Here is a 20,006-nt window from a genome sequence, read left to right on the forward strand (position 1 = left end):
CTAACCTAATTCATTGAATCAAATCATTAAATTTGATATTGTAACAAATTAAGAGCTTTTTTTAGAAATATTTGCATGAATCATAAAAACTTCAATGATTTTTTTTTGTAAAAATTTCGTGGTTGGTTTTTCTTTTTAACAGACATTATTTTTGACAGTTGGGAAAGAAGAGTATTATTATTATTAATAACGCCACTTTTATTATAATATAATATAATAATAATAATAATATTATGTTATTGCAGGGACGAAGAGCGTTCGGAATGTGGGCTATTACATACTCGTAATGAAATATACTATTTCGAACCTTCTTTTGATTTTGTCTGTTGCTCACGTCTTTCCCGGACGCTCTGATGCATCATACTTGCACGCGAACTCTACATATATCAATTATTAACTCGTTCGTTCACTATTCGAGTCGCCGACAGTCGCCCAACATAGCTGAACTTACGAGCGTTGTGTGGCGCGTAATTTAAACAAAATGACAGCACGTCTCCAAGTTTCTAATTTAACGATTAACGGACTTTTATTAACGGAAGTTGAGTTTAACGGAAGTTAACAAAAGCGTTAACACTTTTTGAAGTTAACTTAAAAGTTAATCCGTTAAGCAAAATGTTAACTTCGTTAATTAACGATTAACGGATTAACGAGTTAAAGCCCAGCTCTGGTAATAATGTACCTCTCTTTTTAGCAGTCGTTGCAATATCAGCTGCTTCCTACTGAAAATGTTCGATTTAAATCTAAAATCTAAAATACCTTCAATTTAATAAAAGTTCTTTTGTTTTTACTAATGCTTCTTATTTAAAAGAAGTCCGAGACACATTAAATTCAATCTAATGAGTTTCATTTTGTACAACGTAATAAAATAGTTTAGAATATCTCTAATTTAATAGAAATCCAAATTATAAATGTATACTTTTCAATACTATTTTACCTTACCTTATTAGATTTTTACCTATTTACGCATTCATATATGGATATCCAAAATAGACGAAGATATATCACCAATTTAATGGAAATCCAGAACACTACATATCTGTATTATCTATATATATAAAAGAAAGTCGTATTAGTCACACCATTCATAACTCAAGAACGGCCGAATCGATTTGACTGAAAATTGGTGGGCAGGCAGCTCAGAACCAGGAAACGGACATAGGACAACTTTCACCCCGCTTTCTATCCTTTTATTCCGTGCGGACAAAGTCGCGGGTAAAAGCCAGTTTTAGTTAAAATGATAGCCGATTTTCAAAATACGGCCTGTACCTGTCATTTTACGTGAAATACTTAGTTGCAGTTAATAGATAATAGACCCATATTTCGTATGACACTGTCTTAGATCCTAGAACGGTTCGTTGAAGAAGATTCACAAATACCTTTGCCAGAAATATAATTATTTCTGAACAAAATAAATATGTCAGTTGATACTTATTGTAGCATTTGATGTGTCTCGTTACAGAGAATATTTGATGACCAAATAGTGGGTAGATTAATATAACAGATTTAAAACATCTTTACAAATAAATCAGGCCACCCGTTGACCCGGCCTTTTATTGACGTTCCTTACACTTATGAAGATTGATATTGTAAGTACTCGAAGGTATAATAATTTACAATAATTTCAATCGCTTTTTTTTACAATTAATTTTTTACAGTTAGCTGTAATACTTTGTAAATATTATTGACAATTAAAATTTTTGTGAACTAAACTTTAATAGACAAATATTCCTACTCATCATAATAAATAGATAACGACGGCGGAAGTGATATCGCATGCTTGCAATAAATCATCATTACTATTTTACACGTATACAACTTATAAAATCGTATAAGACTGTAAACTAATGTCCCCGTATCATATTGTCATCTTTCTTCTATTATGAAATCTATAATAATTGTACTCTACTTTTAGGCATAAAATGAAATATCTTGATTGCAATGTTTTAATTTACACACAAGTATTTTATTACTTAGGGCGCAAAATGCGGACATAGTTACCAATTTTCTATTTTTTTTTTTTTTTTTTTTCACCTCGTCGCCATTTGTAGGACCATAGGGTCCCTAAAGATGATTAAGGACAGACACTGGCTCACCACTACCACACTGGAGCGCAGGCGCACGTCCGCTTCGTACCGCGTTCGTCACTCAACTACCCAGAGACAGCTGTCCATTCCAGTGTGGTACATGAGACAGTGAATTGTATCTATTCCATAGACACAAACACTACAGTTAGCATTCGTAAATTAGTGATAATTTTACATTTAACAAAAGCTTAGTCAGGTAATAAAAATAAAAGCCGTGATTTTTACATATACTGCCAGCTTATATAGAACAGTTTGTTGGTTTTTAGTTAACAAATAATGCCACAATATGTAATACCAGATATACTTTGCAGCAATTCTATTATTCGTTTAAATGTACATTCTATTCATTGCTTTAGCGGAATTATGATTCTATATTTTACAGATAAAAAATCATTGTCATGAGTGAAATTAAATTTTTCAAATAATTAAAAATAGGAAGCACATTTTATACTATAAAAATTAATAGAAATAAATGTAAGAAAAAACACTGACAACACCCATAACTGGAATGGAATTAGAAAAGAAATATAGACATAGGAATTTTACAGGTCAATTTCTTACTCTTCTACATTGATATTTTTATATTTCTGAATTATTATGTTTATTTTTTATGAATTTCTAAATGCCGTTGTGATTTTTGATTGTTATGATTGGCCATTAAACTTGCTTTCTGTCTTAACACACTATATCATTAGTATTCATTTATAAGAGTTAAAATACCCAAACTATAAAAGAAAATACCATAATTTATGCAAGCTAATAACATCCAGTGAAGTAGGCAAGAACTGTTATAGTTAATTTATTAAAAATACTTAAGAACACTTAAAAAAATGTGGGTTTACAGATAGGCAAAATTATGATTCTGCATGATACCAGGAAATCATACTAAAGATAAAGATTTATAGGTTTTCAACAAATTATTTTTTATACCTACATTTACAAAAAAAATCGTTGACCTAATACTATGAATCATAAGGAAGGTTCTTATTCATATTCTTGGTATGCTTGTATTTATACATGATTAGGAACATTAGAACATTATTTGTAGATTAATACTTAAATATAGACTTGTAAACTAAGATATTCTAGTCATATGACGAGCTGAAAAGCAAATTTTGCAATAGTGGTGCAAATTTTTAAAATGAGACAGTCCAAATGCTATCAGTCATCAAAATGATCACGGGTGGGGCGACTAGAAAATGAAATGTTTTTAGAAAACAGTCCATATCATAGTTTTCATAACATTAGTGTATCTAATAAGATAAAATAGAACTGCAGCAGTTCATGCATACTTTTTAATGCAACTACTTTATAAATTCGAGGTCATAAAAACCTATTGGTTTTATCAAGTTCGGGGAAGTAAGGAAAACAGCTTACCGCTTGAAGCGCCGCTAACCTGTCCTTCGTCATCCTTTATAGAAAATCACACACCAAATAAACGTTTTATCTTATTACACAATCCCATTCACAGATATTTTTCTAACAAACGTCACTAAACTAAAGGACACGAACACTAGTTCACTCAAAAAATCGATACAACGAACGAACGAAACTTCCATCCGTCAGAATACTTGAGATAAAATTCAATGAGTTGTAGATGGCGTTGCAATCGCACTGAAGAAAATGACGTCACTGGTCAATGTCGATAAAATAGCACATGAAAAAGATCAATAAGATGTGCATTTATTTATAAAAGTTTGTCACTTAGAAATGTCTTTATAAAAGTAGGTTCAAAATTAATACTTTCGTTTATAATCGTAAATTTTTTTTTTCGTTTTCATGTTGTGGCCTCAATCAAAAAATCTTAAAAATATTAAAAGCATTTCTGTGACTACAACTGTCAGTGCGCCTGTCATTGTCGGCAAAATCTTCCGCTTAGTTAAGTGACGCCATTGTGAGCCGTAACGACTTCTCAGTGCAGCAAGTTTAATCTCAATCTTTTTAGATAATCTTGGTAATTTTTGCTCATATTTCTAGCATTTCAATCCTATAAGTTATATACTTTTCAGATGTTTATATATTTTGGTTTTAACTTTTTTAGTTTATCCACAATTCTCGATTATTTTCGGTGCCATTGAGCTAAATTCCTGTGATAGTGCTTGAGCGCCATTCGGTGAAAACTTAAACAATTTTAACTTGTCACCGGTCGTTTATTTATGATTTTACTTAGTGTAGTCACCCAAGCTTTTGATATTAATCCAGTAAACCATATAAATATTGCATAAACAAATAATATTACTTATTTGAAGAGTTCGCGTTATGGTAATGACTAGACTGTAACATTTTAAATTATTTTTTGTATGTTTTCAGGTAAAGAAGTTAAAAAAATAAACAACCATGGCTGATGATATGCCCACATTCAAATGTGTGCTAGTGGGAGACGGTGGTACCGGCAAAACTACTTTTGTAAAAAGACATTTGACTGGAGAGTTCGAGAAACGGTACGTCGCAACCTTAGGCGTTGAAGTACATCCGTTAGTTTTCCACACAAATCGTGGACCCATAAGATTCAACGTTTGGGACACTGCGGGTCAAGAGAAATTTGGAGGTTTACGAGATGGATACTATATTCAAGGCCAATGCGCTATCATTATGTTCGATGTCACCTCACGTGTTACATACAAAAATGTACCCAACTGGCACAGAGACTTAGTGCGTGTATGTGAAGGAATCCCGATTGTTTTGTGTGGAAACAAAGTAGACATCAAGGACCGAAAAGTCAAGGCAAAAACTATTGTCTTCCATAGAAAAAAAAACCTACAGGTAATTATTTTAATTCATAATAGTTCATACAAATGCCAGTTAATAAATTAATTGTGTTATTTACTTGAGAATGTTTTTTGTTCTAGTACTATGACATCTCTGCAAAGTCGAACTACAACTTTGAGAAGCCTTTCTTATGGCTAGCTAGGAAGTTGATTGGAGATGGTAACCTTGAATTTGTTGCCATGCCTGCACTGGTGCCCCCTGAAGTCACTATGGACCCACAATGGCAGAACCAAATTGAAAAAGATCTCAAGGAAGCCCAAGACACTGCTCTACCAGAAGAGGATGAGGACTTGTAAACAGGATTTGCTACCCAGTGCCCTCTGTAATCTATTGGTGGTATTTGTTCATTATTTTTTTTTGTTAAAATTTCATTCCATTAGTTTCACAAAAGGCCATATCTATGTCTTCATGCAAAATTGTATTATTTAATTTCTATTTGCCTAAACTATTGTCTGCTCATGTAATATTGTTAGTGTTCAGTTGGAAAAGAAAACTGCATTTAAAATTAATGTGAGATTTGCTTATAGGTATGTAAACGATGTTTCCTACTGTTTGGTAGTATTGTATTAATTGTATTATGATATTGTCTATGTAATAAATACTGTAATGCCTAATATGAATTACCTGAAGCTTTGTAATACTTGTTCATTGTTTTTGTATTATTTATTGTATCGATTCTTCTAAAAAAATATTTCACAAGAAAGTGATTAACATCATAATGATTCATAAAGTTTGCAGTGTTACATAATATTAACAAATTATGACCATTCACACCTTTTGTTTTGTATCTTAAAATATTCATTTGTTAGGCAAGGACTGACAATATATTTCACATGTGAAATTATCGTGATACTTTTTGAATAAAATGTCAAAATGATGGAAACTTTTATTTCTTTCTTACACCCATTATAGAACATTATTTAGCGTCTGATATTCAAGTAATATTGATAGAAGTGCCATTACACAAAGAAATCCTCTATAAGGCCGGGACTCCACCAAAGCAGAGATGTGTGCTGTGCGACATGTTTTGTTTTTTTGATTTGCTGCTCACTTCTCTCGTCTCCACTGCGCGTCGTCCGAGCACAGCTCACATCTCCGCTTCTATCGCGCCTTACAAATATTACACATCTCCGCACAGCGATCTCCACTGAAGCTGAGCGGAGAAGAGATGTGTCAATAACACAATTCTATTGGTTATTTAAAAAATATCTCTCCACTTTGGTGGAGTCTCAGCCTAGAACTTATTATAGCTGAAAGATGAATTTGAATTCCGTTTACCCATTCTTTGAACTTAATTCAAAATTTAAAGGAGTTTCTATCTTGCTTTAGAAAAACAGCATTTAAGGAGGGGGCTAAATATGGGTGATGACTAGTGATGATAATTACCTCTAGCCATCCTTTGAATATTATGGCCGATTCTGTTGATTATAATAGTAGATAAATTAAAATGTTAAATTACATTGTGAAACAAATTTTAACAAAAATAACTTGTTACATTAGTAAACTTGGTGACTGCTGAACCTACATTGGACTACTCAAATTTTTGTATATTGCAAAGATTTCACATTTTTGTCGCCTTTTTCTATGTTATGAATTATAACATTTTCACCACTGTTAAATAAAACGCAAATTACAATTTACCACACATTTATTTTAAATGCATACAATAATGTCTACAGAATGATTCTAAACTTATGACATAAATAAATTTACTTCTTTGCGCTGGCCTTCTCTCGCGCCTTCTTTCCCTCTAATAACTTCAGCCTTTCATCTTCACTAAGGTTTTTGTTTATTTTAGTAACAACACCAGTTCCTAGAGTCAAATCACCCAAACGCAAAGTGAACCTTTGGCCCGCCTCACAAACCATAGGCTTTAGTAAACGAAGATGTAGTCTGTAACAAATAACATTTTAGCAAAATTTTAGTACAATGTTATGATTCTATACTATTATTTAGTTATTATAATAATTAGATACACTAGGAATAGTAAACATAGTACTAGTACTACTCTGTAGTTAAATGAATGTTTTCTATTCTGATCATTGACATCATCTATTGTACAAACTCTGTTGCATTGTTGACATCATCATATCTTTATACATGTATTTTAAATTCATTCCTACACTAACTATTGTCTGATACTTGTGCAATATGTACTTAAGCTGTCTTAAGTTGTAGTTTAACAGTGGTAGATCCCGCAACAACAATATTTGTTGGGTGCACGAATTGGTCGGGTCGACCGGTGCAATACCACGACCACACAGAAGACAGGCGTGAAGTGGAAGCAATTACGCGTTTCGTCTGATGAGTGTGGTACCGGAGGCCTATTTTAGTCCTCTTTCCCTTCCCACCCTTTTCTTATTAGGAAAGGATGAGAAGGAGAAGTGGATTTGGCGGATGAGGGGACGCATAGGAAAGAGAAATATCCTCTTCGTCTTGCATTTATTGCAGGATGCCTATGGGCAACGGTCGCCTCGCTGTTGCGGCGAATCCAGGTGGCCGATTGCTCGTTTGCCACCTTATGATATAAAAAAAAAGTTAATTTCAAGGATCAATTGTAATTTGCGAGACCTATTTTTACTTACGTAGCATCTTCACCGGGCATCACCATTTCCTTGTCGGGAATGTTGACTTGTGTAGCGCAGTCCCATGTCATTGAGAACATTTGCAACTGTATGAAGGATGTGAAGGGTTTGGATCGCCCGCCTTCTTCCTTGCTAAGTATGTACACAGCGGCTTCCACGTTATCATGAGCCTTGACAGTTCCAGGCTTAGCCATCACCATTCCACGTTTGATTTGTTCTCTCTTAATAGAACGGACAAGAGCTCCTAGTTGGTCGCCGGCTTGTGCTTCATCCAATGTCTTGTGAAACATTTCAACTCCAGTAACAGTTGTCTTCATTACTTTACCGTGACCAACTATTTCACATTCAGTACCCTTTTTCAACACTCCTACAATTTAAATGCAAATGATTAAAAAAAAAAGTATGTGCTAACTAAAAACTAATTTATGAAAGGTGTATTTTTTACCTCGGTGTAATCGTCCAGTTACAACAGTTCCACGTCCAGGTATAGAGTGCACAGACTCAACTGGCAACAGAAAAGGTTTGTCCAGCTCACGGACTGGGGTGGGTATGAATGCATCAACTTCTTGTAGGAGTTTGCTGATGGCTTCCGCACCTATCTCAGGGCTTTTTCCTTCCAGAGCACAGAGAGCGGATCCTGAATGAATTAAATGAAATTGATTTTAGTATCAATTATTCTATTAAAAGAAAATTATAACAATTTCTCATCAGTCTAACATTTAAGTCTTATCAGTCTCAGTACATTATTGTTCCAAAGGGGAAAATGGAGCTGTTAAAATTATAGTTAGCAGGAGAAATCACAAATTCTATAACATTAAATACTGCAATGTAACAATCACCTTTAATAACAGGTGTCTTGTCACCGTCATATCCCATTTCAGTCATAAGTTCACGTATTTCCATCTCAACAAGTTCTACCATCTCTTCATCAGCAGCATCCACCTTGTTTATGAAAACAACTACATGTTGGATGCCAATCTGTTTAGCGAGCAGCAAGTGCTCCCGAGTCTGTGGCATTACACCATCAGTGGCTGCTACAACAAGAATTGCGCCGTCCATCTGTGCTGTTCCAGTTATCATATTCTGAAAGGTATAATCAGTAGTATTTAAATGTACAATGACTGTAAACATTTTGAAAACTTCTTGTTTTCAAAATGCCATTTGCCTGAACCTTCTGTTTAATTTTAATGTGAATATTGCAATAATAATGGATCAATAAAACAAGATAAAATGGGTAAAAATCAAAGCTAAGGGTGTATATTTTTATAGGATTTTTTTTTTCTTACCTTAATATAATCAGCATGTCCTGGACAGTCAGTGTGACCATAATGCCTCTGTTCCGTTTGGTATTCAACATGAGCTACATTAATTGTAATACCACGAGCTTTCTCTTCAGGAGCATTGTCAATATCTGTGTAGCCTTTCTTCTGAGCCAAATTGAGATCAGATAATACTGAAAAAATATTTTATTTGTAACAAACAACAGCCCACACTAGAGTGAAATTATTGGAACTAAAATTACATTTAAATTTGTTATTGAATATTATAGTGTACATACTTTAATTTGTAGTACTTGGGACTTGAGTTGGAACATTGGTCAGGCAAGTACTACTACTCTCTCTACATTTGTTCCGAATTTGCTAAATCAAATGCAATTAGCCCATTACAGAAGAGAACATTAATTCAGTAAAAGTTACCTTTGGTTATGGCAGCAGTAAGGGTAGTTTTTCCATGGTCAACATGCCCAATTGTACCAACATTACAATGTGGCTTTGTTCTCTCAAAAACTTGTTTCTCCGCATAGTTTCTTCTGAGCACTAAGCTGAGTGGTGTTAGCACTGGTAGTCCATTTGTATTTAACAGGTGGGAACAATGGTTTTGTTTTAAAATCAACTTCAGGGCTGAAAAGGATCAAATATATTTTATTACATTTTCAAAGTAATTCCTTTTCTATACGAAAGTACCTTTACACACAGAAAACAAAACTAACCTAAACCCAGCTGAGTTGTCTGGTTTTGACCAAAGGTATAAATTTACTGTAAACACTTTATAAAATGCTAATTAATACTTTTATAAGTACTTAAGAAATTATGATTTGAGGTAAATTATGATAATAGTTGTTTTACATAATAGGTACAAACCCTATTTTAAATAATATCGTACAGAAACAACTAAAATAAAGTGTATTCTGCGCGCGACTTTTTTTTAAATAGACAAGCATTATTAATTAATTGTTATTAAATTAATAATTAAAGAAATATAAATTGTCATACCTGGGTTAACCACACTTTTCGCAAATGAAATAGTCGCCATTATGACCGATCAACCACAGCTGGAGCTGTGATATTTTTGTCTTCTTAGCACGATACAATTAACAATTAAATTTTTAATTTCATATAAATTATACAATATGACGATTAATTATCAATCACTAATATTATATTTTACGAGAACCTTGTGATAGTCGGTCGGTAAGTTTATCACGAATCAAAGACGAGTTATGGACCAAATAGGCAAGAAGGTATAAAATTACTACTTAAAGAAATTTTACTCTTTGAAAAAATTAATCACAAATCATTCCTTTTAAAAAAAAGAAACAAATAGGCAAGGTTTTATTTCTTAAAAAACACTAGTATTATAAAAAACACCTTACAATATTATGGTTTTGCTTTTTCAGTCACACTCAGACAAGAGATTTTAAAAAATAGGCCTACCGACTACATAATATATTCTTCCCTAATAACTATATACTAAAGATAATTAGTCTGGTCTTGTATTCCTAAAAGATGATTAAGATAGAAATTAAACCACCTAAATTCTTAGTCAAGAAAATATAATGCATATTATAATTAAATAAAATTTTTAGTAATGACACATTTTATTTTGCTTAAACCATTATAATCAAATTAAATTCGTTTAAAAAGTGGAAAATATTAAAATTCGAATTCGTCGCTACTACGCGAAGCAGCTCTCACTTCTAACTGAGAGTCAGTTACTGGAGTATCTTTCGAGTTTATTTCTACAGTTGCATCGATGCTTGATTGACCTGAAATTAATTAAATAATATACAAAACTATGTTAATTAAAAGCTAAAATTAACTCTTTGACAGCATTTGTTATTAATTTACCATTATCCAAAGAAGCATTTTTCAAACCGTCGTCAACCGTACTAACGTGCATCTTCAAAGAATTAGTTTCCTTTAATGTATTTGGCTTGGCAACTTGGCTTTCATGATTCATAGTAGTCGAGGAAGCCGAATTATTCGCGAGTGTGTCATCAATTTCTAGTTTTATTTCATGTTTTTTCATTATTTTCTTCTGCTCCATCACCTTGGCGTTACTTTTACCTTTATTATGCGTAGGTTCATCTTCAGCTAAAGAACTATCATCACTATCAGAGTTCAAAGGAAAATCGACATCAAACTTTCTCTTAAGGCTTTTGCGGTACTTCTCAATCTCAGTTTTTGATATTTTAGTTGGGCTCATGATGTTGCCTTTGTATCGCGTCAGAAAGCTATATTTGCTGAACCGTGAAGCGAGTGGCAAAGAAAATGCGTCCGTGGCTTGTCTTACGGCTACTCGTAAACGCTTCGCGTATTTTTTATTTCGGTTTGCATCTTCAATTCTATTTTTATTATGAATAGTGTAAGGCTCAATTATCTGATCGCTGACCCATGCACGCGATACATCCAATTTATCAAAAAAAACAACATGGTAGTGAGTCTGAAAATATTTGTATTAAGTTTAAATTTTGTTTCTATATTTTAAGGTAACCATTAAAATTGGTGATTGTACGAAAGTTATCAAAATAATCAACGAATAAGGTCAAATTTAGCAGGTCCCATATTAAAACTATTCTCTGTTCTCAATATTATTTTGAAAATTCCCTTTTTTCAACGAAAACATTGGAAACGTATGTGTAACCCTTTTAATTGTTGCGGATATTGATGGATAATGTGATCACAGAAAAGAAAATTTTGCTCTAATCTAGCTAATTGGAAATCCATAAATTCCAATCACAGAAAAGAAAATTTTGCTCTAATCTAGCTAATTGGAAATCCATAAATTCCAGAAATTATGTTTCCATTAAAAATGTATGAAATAACCGGTATATCAGAGAATCCGTCAAGCCAGTAGAACTGCTCGGTGTCGGGGCAGTCGTCCACCATGGCGGGCCACCACGGCCAGCCCTGCAGCTTCACCCACACAATGGACCCAGCTGAGAATCTGCTATGGATCAGATCTTCTTCATCGTGTAGTTGTATCGGTGCTTCAGGGTCAGAACAATTGGCCAAATTTTTGTCTACAAATGGTCAAACATTTACAATGATATATATACATATAATTTAAGCTAGATTATATTAAAATATAAGTTGATTACAGAATTAAAATATGATGATGAATTAGAATTAGGAACAACCTATAAATAATTGTTTTAACTTTAATGTGTAGTTAAAAAACGCCTACAGTCACTATACTTTTACGAGAATGTAGGCGTTTTTAAATAATTTTAGGACCGGTTTTAGCATTTCCGGAGCTCTGGGAAAGATTTTTACTGCTCCTTTACGGGGAAATCTTCCTCCAACACCAAAAAAGGGGCAAGTATCTAAGGGGCCTCTTTATACTCGACTCTGGCGCCTCCTTATCCCCAGCGCCCTGGGCGGTTGCTCCACCTGGCCCTACCTTAATGCCGCTACTGATCTTTTTATATCATGAAACATCGTGCTAACCTGGATTCATCTTACAATACCATTTATCAGGCAATTCATAGCGGTCGATGATGTGGGGCAAGTATCGCCAGCGGCCGCAGCTGTCACACGACGCCCACAGACCCTCTGTCCGGCGCTGCTGCAGCCACAACATGCGCTCTCTATGCGACTGGCCCTGCGGCTGGCTCAGACCTACCTTGTACACACTGATCACAAATATATACTTAATACACAATAAAACAAACAACGATTTTATTATCCACAATTTTATTTTTCCATTTATATTATAAAAAATAGTCGTAAATATTTCATCTCACCTTAAGCTACGATATCATTCGTAAAAAAACATATAACTTGTTATTTTATTAAATAAAAAGATACCATTAAGTCGCATGCTAACAGCAACCTTTATGTACTAGAAACTAAAGAGAGAAGAGTACTTGTTACCTGATTTGCGAACTTTGAGTATCACTTATTTTCGAATTACCGGAAAACGTTATTTGATGTTGAGATTTATCTTGCGAATGATTATTTGCCTCTCCATAATTGGCAGACTGAAATAAATAAACAAATTAGCGTGTAAGAAATTCATACAGATATTTAATATCTCATCAGTCATTATAATTTATAATTCGTTAATATAGTTTACATTCATATTATTCATTTTTATATAAATTTATAACTGCATAATTTATGTACTAATGATTTTCAATTATGGACTCGAAGTCTATACTAGAACCGTAAAGATGCCGAAATAAAATTTAGCGCCAAAATTTTCGCCACAAAATCTGTCGCCCTAGGCTTTATGCACTCAACCTTGTCGTATCACTAAAGTAATCTAATTTTTTTAAATAAATGTATTCTGTAAGAAAAGTGTGCGTATGAGCCCGTATTTGATTTGTATTCACATCTCTTAATGACGATAGTGAAATAGCATTAAATAGATTTGCAAAATGAAAATAGGTATCAAAGGCGATCTATTTAAATAATAAATATATATTGTGCGGAAATAAGATTTAAAATGGTTTACCAAAGGTTGACTTGCTTCTTCTCTAGGTATTACAGCCGTTTCAGTAGGAATAATAGCTGTTTTAGACATTTTATTAGCAAAAATTATACTTCTGGAATACAATTTTTCTCTTCCCGCTTCCCGCCAAATGTAGGTTGTGGTAGCTATAGTCAAAGTATAGTAAGTATAGTCTAGTAAAATGAGTAAAATAATAATGGCTATGGTCAGTAATTAGAGTTGGGCAGTTTAACGTAGATATTAACAGTAACAGTTACAAAACGATTAAGTAGCATGTAAAATCGAAACAGTCTTAACTTTTTTGTACAATAAAACCATTAAAACTTTGATTTTATGACGATTGTTAATATTTATTAGATTATTTAGTTAAGGATACATGTTTCTCTAGATCTAAATGAATGCGTTATCAACAATATGTGTAAACAGAGCGTAAGAAATTCTTTTATAATTTTTAAAAACAGGAGAGCCAACGATACCTTTAAAGTTGGAAGTTGAATGGTTGAAACGAACGATTATTATTTGTTTATGGTCGGAATAGGAAGTGCGCAATTTATTTTATCTGGCTGGTCGCCGGCTGGACCTACAGGTCGCCATTTTAGTGGCGGACAAGGGAATTCCGTTTTTCTTTCCTGTGATCGTCGTAATCGACGAAAGGGAGTAGGCAATACTCCCTTTTTTGTGGTGGAAGCATTTGAATCGTGTATTTACCGCTAGGTAAATTGTATACTGTGGGAAAATTGTTTCTTCTCTTTATTTTGTATTATAAACATGGCTTTCTAAAATGTCGGCCCTGAACGTAAAATTGTCGTCTCCTTGCGGAGTAACCCGCACACTAACTTTCGTGGATGTTGGAGGAGTCCAGAATGGACAAAAAATCATTAAACAGATTGTCTCTACCGCAGTCGAGAGCTTCGGCTGTCGATTGTAAAAAAGGCACTGGTGAGTACTTGAAGGACATTATTCATTATCTGTTGTTGTTTTTGCACCTCAACATTAGACGAGGACTATTTATTATGTGTATCTGGAATCACAGCGTTTAAATTTGTTTAATAAATGTAGAATTGACACATAAACCTTGGCCACGGAGTAAAAAACGTGAAGGATCCGGTACTGCTTCCAAAAATGAACCTTTTCGAAGAAATCAACCACCACAAAGAGGTCGGGGTCAAATTGACAAGCGTTCTCGTGTTCATGGAGCTAATTATATTGTGGGTGGAACGCAGAACACCGGGTAAAAAGCCTTAATGAGTTTTTTGAGATTTCATTTTTTTTTTGTATTTTTCATGTTACCAATTTTTTGCATTTACAGGATAGGGGCAGATGAGGAGCCTGAAATAGGTTCAGTATATCTGCCTGGAAGCAAAAAGCAAAACTTGAATCATTTGCTCAACTTCATGTATCCTTCACGGGGCGGTGCTGACCGTAGAGGTCCTGTGCCTAGGCGTCCTGTACAAAACTTGGCCTACAAACATCAACATGATCTCTATCTCCGTGCTAAGTAAGAATCATGGTTTAAATGCTTAATGATATTGCACCATATTGCACACATATTGCAGATATAAAGCTTTTCTAATTACAAATACACAAGAAAATGCACATAAATGGCTGGAATTTGAACAGTTGTACATGTTTTGAATACCTAACTAAACTTTTATCTTAGAATTTGTAAGTTACAAATTGTATATCATGATGATATAATTTTATAGATAAGTAATAATATGTATATACTATGATATGGTTATTATGATTGCAAAACAGAGAAGGTAGATGATAAATTATATGTTTGGATGGACAATTTTATTAAGCACTAGTTTAAAACCTATCTTGCTATTGTTTTAGGACATAGATTGTGATATTCTAATGGGGGGAGATATATTTAAATTTTTTTTTCTAGCTGCCAGTTTGTAGTAAAAAATGGTGAAGATTTCAAAATGAATCTGATGGATCCAGACACACCTATAAAATGGGAACAGGTTGAGCAAATTGTAAGTATACTAATATACTTACTTGATTCATTAATTAATTTGAATAACTTTATTTTATAAACTTGTGAATAGATTGTGCGAAGCACTGGGCGTTCTGAATGCCCGATATGCCTTGGTAACCCTGTGGCGGGGCGTGTGGGTCACTGCGGTCATGTCTACTGCTGGGCGTGTGTGCTGCACTACGTCGCCGCGCACGAGAAGCACCCGCCGCCTTGCCCTGTCTGCGCCGCGCCAATGGACGTTACCGATATGAAATCTGCATATATGATACAATGGGCATCTCCCGCCGATGAGGTTTGTAGTTTTATATTCATTTTTTGCAGGAAGTGTAACCACTTGTAAACAGTGAAAATAATCTACGTAAATCATATTAAAAGTTGATGCTGGTGATTTTACTGTGAATTCCAAATCAAAACACTTATATACATATACATATACATGTTACTTTTTCGTTTTTGTTAATAGGTTACAATGCGACTTGTACGTCGCATAAGAGGTACCACAACAGTTGAGGTGGCACCTCCTCGCGGACAGATATCTGTTGACTTGTCAACACCAATATTGCCTCTTGAGCAACTTGCCAATGCACCATTCACCAAATACTTCACTGCTACTAAAGATCAGGTATGTTAGGTAGTTACCAAAAAAATTGAAGACTTGAATGGTATATGGATTAACAATTAATATTCAACAAAAAATCGTTTATTTCTAGGTGTTTGAAATTTTACAAAAAGAACGTGAAGAGATAGAAAACCAAATATTACAAGAAATTGACACAACAGAAATCCTTTACTTGGAACAAGCATTACATCTGCTTATCAAAAAAGGAGAAGAAATTAAAAACCAAATTGATAAACCCAAAACACCGGAACCTATTGAAGATATTCCTCCTATTGTTTATGAAAAGCAGGAAGTCAATGATAAGAAATTAGATTGGTTTGATGTAACAGAAGATGGGGCTGCTTGTATTGAGCTCATTGAAGAGAATATGGCAGGGTTAGATATCAATGTTCCAGAACCTAACTTAACTTCAGAAGTGACAACCTATTTAGAGGATGAATTGAATGATAACAATCACGCTGAAGAATTTCCTCTCATTGATTGCGGGCCTCCCCAAGATAATCAAGTTGACAACGTGATTACAGATATTGACAAAGAAAACCAGTCAAAGTACTTCTATTTCTATCAAGGTAACATTATACCTATAATAATTTTCAATATAAAATTTTATGAATAATTACTTGTTTTGGTTCTTCTTTTTTTAAAAATAAATAAATGAATTCTTAATTAATTTTTTAAATTTAATTATTATGATTCACGAAAGTTTAAACAATTTAATAGCTCCTTTTTTTTTGCAATTAACTGATGACTGACATTAAAACTATTGACTTAGCTTTTATTGGTTAATTTGAATTTTTTACATGTTACTTTCAGCTGATGATGGACAACAAATATTCCTAAACAGCATCAATATTCGCATCTTGAATGCCTCGTGGGGCGGTCTGGTTGCTGCACCTCCTATTATAAAGGGTCGTGTTCTACACCGAGAAACATTGTCACTCGCAGATCAGGTATTTTACAATTTATCTAATACATAATCCAACAGAAAATTTATTCTTTTTTAGTAGATTAACCAAATGTATAAAATGTCCTGACTAATATTTTCTGTTGCTAAATTATTTGGTATTTTCTATTTCAGACCAGGAAGCACATGCCATACACAGCTCATTTGCCAGTCTACTGCTCCTTTGATATCGTTGAATTGGATTTACAACCACCATTCGTGACAACGGCTGCTTTGCAAAATTTTTCAGGTTACTAGTTTGAGTAGATTTTATGCCTTACAAACCTAAACTCCTTAAAAAGTTAAGTTGATCTATGACAGCAGTAAAAAGACAATATTTTTAAAAATCTACAACTGCCAATGAAATATTTATTCTAACCAAACTAACATTTAGGAAAAACCTTATGGATGCTTGATTTTATCTTACCGCTGATCTAAAGATTCTTTTATTACTTTTAAAAATACAGTGAAACCTGGTTAAGTGAGACATCAAGGGACCTGCAATATCGTTTCACTTATAGAGGTATTCCACTTACCCAGTGTCTCAGATATACAGGTATAAATAAATATCTGTCTCATTTACAGAGGGTTCCATTAATTGAGGTGAGAATACAGGTTATTTCAGTTATACAGGTGCGATCATTAAATAAAATAACGTGTTATGTATGTAAATGAGTTTTAATAAAAAAAAATATAGTATGTACTTAAAGGTAATCATACAAATGTAATCAACAAAAATATTCAAGCACGTTTTTACACGTAATATGTTCGAATATGGAAACACTGCTTCGCGTTTAGAAATTTTTACTAAATTTACTACAATACAATCAATGTTATCTCAGTTACAGAGGTTTATGCATATAAAATTTACTCGCTGTCTCAGTTATAGAGATAACTATGATGATAAATCGAGAGAACAAATCCCAGATATAGAGGTTTACCTCGTCCCACTAACAGAGGTAATTCAGTGCCAAAGTGTTGGGACCTCAGCATGAGTTCCAGTTATGGAGGTTTCTCACTTATCCAGGTCCCACTTAACCAAGTTTCACTGTATTTATAGTAACGGAAAATATTGTTATGCAAACTACACATGTGTGTGAAGGCCACCAACCAGCACTTGGACAATGTGTTTGAAGGCCTGATTACCTCTAATGTGGAATAGGCTCCGAGTCCTTCGGTGGGTTGATGATGACGGTGATGATGTTATTTTTCGATTTCATAGATGAGTTAAGGCGTCGTGCTCGAGTGCGTGCTAATGTGGAGCGTAAAGAGAGGCGTCGCGAGCAGCAATGTCGGCGCGCGCTGGAGGGCCCGCCTCGCCCCGACCTCTCCTCAGAGGTGCACTTCCCCCGCGCCTCCACCTCCTTCGGCAGCCCGCCAGTCGTCGACAGAACCTCTTTCTCCTCCACTGAACCTGGGGAACCATCAACTTCAGGTGCAGCTGAACAAGCTAGCCCAAGCCCAAGTACATCATCAGGGTTGTCATTCGCTAAGGTATGTTAGTCTAGTAATATCAATATCAAAACTAAACTTGTTTGAACGCGTTGTGGCATTATTTTGAGTTATTAACAAATACATATTTAAGAATAATTGTTGTCATCTTCAATTAATAGTTTTTGAACTTAGTGGTAAAGCAGGTATATAATAGAACATACAAAGTTGCATTCCTATAAAACTAAATTTGATATTAATTTAGATGGCAAGCACCAGCGGCACATGGCGCGTTCGTAAAACGGCGCCCACCGTCCCACCGCCGCCTGAGGCCGAGGAAGGCGCGGGTCCGCGGGCGTTGGTACTCAGCGACGCCATCGAGGCCGCGCTGCACGCTGCGCCTGCGCCCTCGCCCTCACCATCCAAAAAGAAAAGCAAAAAGTCCAAACCCAAAGTATTGTTTGCTACTGGCATGCAACGCACTGGCTGAAATCATAGTTGTAGTAGAATAAATCATAGTTGTCTTCTAAATTTGTGTTAAAGAAAAAAATTGTATAATAACGTAAACCCTATAATTTTTAATTTTTTTACCCAATATACAGATTTATTAAAAATTTAAAGTGAACATAAATCGATGGGTTCTAAAAGGGCCAAAGTAACTAATTGATGATTTTTTATGTTAAAAGCTACTTCTAGCTAGTCTAGTTAACAACATGCACTAAACACAAATACATATTTTCAGGCGTAAACGTGTTTTTTGCTGCCTCTCCTGTAAAGTTGTCAATTTGCATATTGGCCCTTATTCATAGGGGTCATCGAAATAATCCTTTGAACAATGTATGTATTAGACCAGTTTATTGTTTTCGTAGTTTATAGCGTTGTTAAATATGTGCAATTAAGTTTATCTTTTTTATTTTAATTTGTTTTTGATTCCGTTCGATAAATATTTTTTGGGTTTTCTTACAATATAGTAAAAACATGACATGTGTAGATTAGTGACAAATTAATTCAGACATTAAACAACTGAATGATATAATTGGTGTGAGTACTATATAAATAATAGTATTTTGTAGTGATATATGTATTAGAAATAAAAGGCGTAGCCATATAATAATCGTCCTCGTTCCTTTCAATAAATATATATTCTATAAAAGTTTTTTTCTCTTGATAAATATATTAATCACATAGAAGCCATCTTAGTTGATGTGTAAAATGACTTGTGAAAATTTTAGTGAGAGCTGTGTTAATTTCAAAGTCAAGCTTTGTATTGTAAAGATTCACTGAAATAAACGTACGTGTCAAAAATAATGCTTTTTAATTTCACCAATTCCTTTCCAGTAGACTGAAATGAATTCAGTGAAGGTTGTGTTAAAATATAGAATAATGTCTTATTGTGATCCTTGTTGTGGTTTGTTAATAGATGCCTGAGCTGAAGTTCGCCCTTTGCATATTTTAAAAAGATTGAGAAAGAAAAACTGAAACCTTTCTAATTTATTTAATAGTTTCAGGAGAACCTTAATCTAAGGATTGATTGTAGTTAAAAATAAACAATAACCATATCGATAATTTGGTTTGAACTCTGCACTGACTTGCTCGTTAAAGAATTTGGCTATCAGATATGAACGATGTGCTATCATAATCTAATGGGCCGTTCAAGCGTGTGCTACCTTAATTTGAACCATGAATTTAGTATAATATAAATTTTATATAACTCTTATAATTTTTACATAATTTATACAACTTGATTCTTATTTCTTTCTATTATTATATTATATTATTAAAATCTATTCATACAAGATGAATTTAGTTTTATACCACTACCTACATAATTATTTATCTCCTAATTATTTAC

The 20,006-nt window shown here is 33.9% G+C and overlaps 5 protein-coding genes across 9 annotated transcripts in view; 2 read left to right on the top strand and 3 right to left on the bottom strand.

Annotated features, from left to right (window-relative positions):
- The window catches only part of LOC106720368 (syntaxin-1A), a 70,932-nt gene extending 67,278 nt beyond the window's left edge, over window positions 1–3,654 (bottom strand). For all 5 annotated transcript variants that reach the window (XM_014515033.2, XM_014515035.2, XM_014515034.2 and 2 more), the window contains exon 1: window positions 3,462–3,654. In XM_014515033.2, the coding sequence (XP_014370519.1) occupies window positions 3,462–3,494 (33 nt within the window). In that variant the 5' untranslated portion in view covers window positions 3,495–3,654. The remainder of the gene's footprint in view (window positions 1–3,461) is intronic.
- A 286-nt stretch (window positions 3,655–3,940) lies between these two features.
- On the top strand, window positions 3,941–5,635 carry LOC106720185 (GTP-binding nuclear protein Ran). Its single transcript, XM_014514771.2, has 3 exons — window positions 3,941–4,038; window positions 4,395–4,847; window positions 4,934–5,635. Exons 2-3 carry the CDS (start codon window positions 4,422–4,424, stop codon window positions 5,147–5,149), a joined length of 642 nt encoding a protein of 213 aa, XP_014370257.1. The 5' UTR covers window positions 3,941–4,038; window positions 4,395–4,421; the 3' UTR covers window positions 5,150–5,635.
- Window positions 5,636–6,519: 884 nt separating this feature from the next.
- Window positions 6,520–9,930, bottom strand: LOC106720186 (elongation factor Tu). Its single transcript, XM_014514772.2, has 7 exons — window positions 9,712–9,930; window positions 9,136–9,339; window positions 8,725–8,891; window positions 8,278–8,521; window positions 7,884–8,075; window positions 7,439–7,805; window positions 6,520–6,746 (listed from the first exon to the last, which is right to left on the bottom strand). The coding sequence occupies exons 1-7, from the start codon at window positions 9,749–9,751 to the stop codon at window positions 6,563–6,565; spliced, it is 1,398 nt and encodes a 465-aa protein (XP_014370258.1). The 5' UTR covers window positions 9,752–9,930; the 3' UTR covers window positions 6,520–6,562.
- Window positions 9,931–10,371: 441 nt separating this feature from the next.
- On the bottom strand, window positions 10,372–13,295 carry LOC106720147 (zinc finger CW-type PWWP domain protein 1). The gene is made up of 6 exons (XM_014514729.2): window positions 13,178–13,295; window positions 12,595–12,701; window positions 12,169–12,353; window positions 11,545–11,741; window positions 10,567–11,161; window positions 10,372–10,484 (listed from the first exon to the last, which is right to left on the bottom strand). The coding sequence occupies exons 1-6, from the start codon at window positions 13,244–13,246 to the stop codon at window positions 10,372–10,374; spliced, it is 1,266 nt and encodes a 421-aa protein (XP_014370215.2). The 5' UTR covers window positions 13,247–13,295.
- A 429-nt stretch (window positions 13,296–13,724) lies between these two features.
- LOC106720397 (RING finger protein 10) lies at window positions 13,725–18,650 on the top strand. Its single transcript, XM_014515084.2, has 11 exons — window positions 13,725–14,113; window positions 14,234–14,405; window positions 14,484–14,672; window positions 15,069–15,159; window positions 15,232–15,453; window positions 15,625–15,783; window positions 15,872–16,349; window positions 16,594–16,730; window positions 16,859–16,973; window positions 17,946–18,217; window positions 18,420–18,650. Exons 1-11 carry the CDS (start codon window positions 14,020–14,022, stop codon window positions 18,642–18,644), a joined length of 2,154 nt encoding a protein of 717 aa, XP_014370570.2. The 5' UTR covers window positions 13,725–14,019; the 3' UTR covers window positions 18,645–18,650.
- The last annotated feature ends 1,356 nt before the right edge of the window (window positions 18,651–20,006 follow it).

The sequence above is a fragment of the Papilio machaon genome, chromosome 4, assembly GCF_912999745.1.
Source record: "Papilio machaon chromosome 4, ilPapMach1.1, whole genome shotgun sequence".
Lineage (NCBI taxonomy): Eukaryota > Metazoa > Arthropoda > Insecta > Lepidoptera > Papilionidae > Papilio > Papilio machaon.

Bases quoted from the DNA above. Each gene is read 5' to 3' on its own strand.
- LOC106720185 (XM_014514771.2), top strand. From the start codon at position 4,422: ATGGCTGATGATATGCCCACATTCAAATGTGTGCTAGTGGGAGACGGT. The intron at 4,848-4,933 runs GTAATTATTTTA...TTTTTGTTCTAG, and splicing joins ATAGAAAAAAAAACCTACAG to TACTATGACATCTCTGCAAA.
- LOC106720186 (XM_014514772.2), bottom strand. From the start codon at position 9,751: ATGGCGACTATTTCATTTGCGAAAAGTGTGGTTAACCCAG. The intron at 8,892-9,135 runs GTAACTTTTACT...ATATTTTTTCAG, and splicing joins TACTGCTGCCATAACCAAAG to TATTATCTGATCTCAATTTG. The intron at 8,076-8,277 runs GTGATTGTTACA...TAATTCATTCAG, and splicing joins CAAGACACCTGTTATTAAAG to GATCCGCTCTCTGTGCTCTG.
- LOC106720147 (XM_014514729.2), bottom strand. From the start codon at position 13,246: ATGTCTAAAACAGCTATTATTCCTACTGAAACGGCTGTAATACCTAGA. The intron at 11,742-12,168 runs GTTAGCACGATG...GACCATTTGTAG, and splicing joins GTATTGTAAGATGAATCCAG to ACAAAAATTTGGCCAATTGT. The intron at 10,485-10,566 runs GTAAATTAATAA...AATTAATTTCAG, and splicing joins AAATGCTTCTTTGGATAATG to GTCAATCAAGCATCGATGCA.
- LOC106720397 (XM_014515084.2), top strand. From the start codon at position 14,020: ATGTTGGAGGAGTCCAGAATGGACAAAAAATCATTAAACAGATTGTCT. The intron at 14,406-14,483 runs GTAAAAAGCCTT...TTGCATTTACAG, and splicing joins GGTGGAACGCAGAACACCGG to GATAGGGGCAGATGAGGAGC. The intron at 15,454-15,624 runs GTTTGTAGTTTT...TTTTGTTAATAG, and splicing joins GGGCATCTCCCGCCGATGAG to GTTACAATGCGACTTGTACG.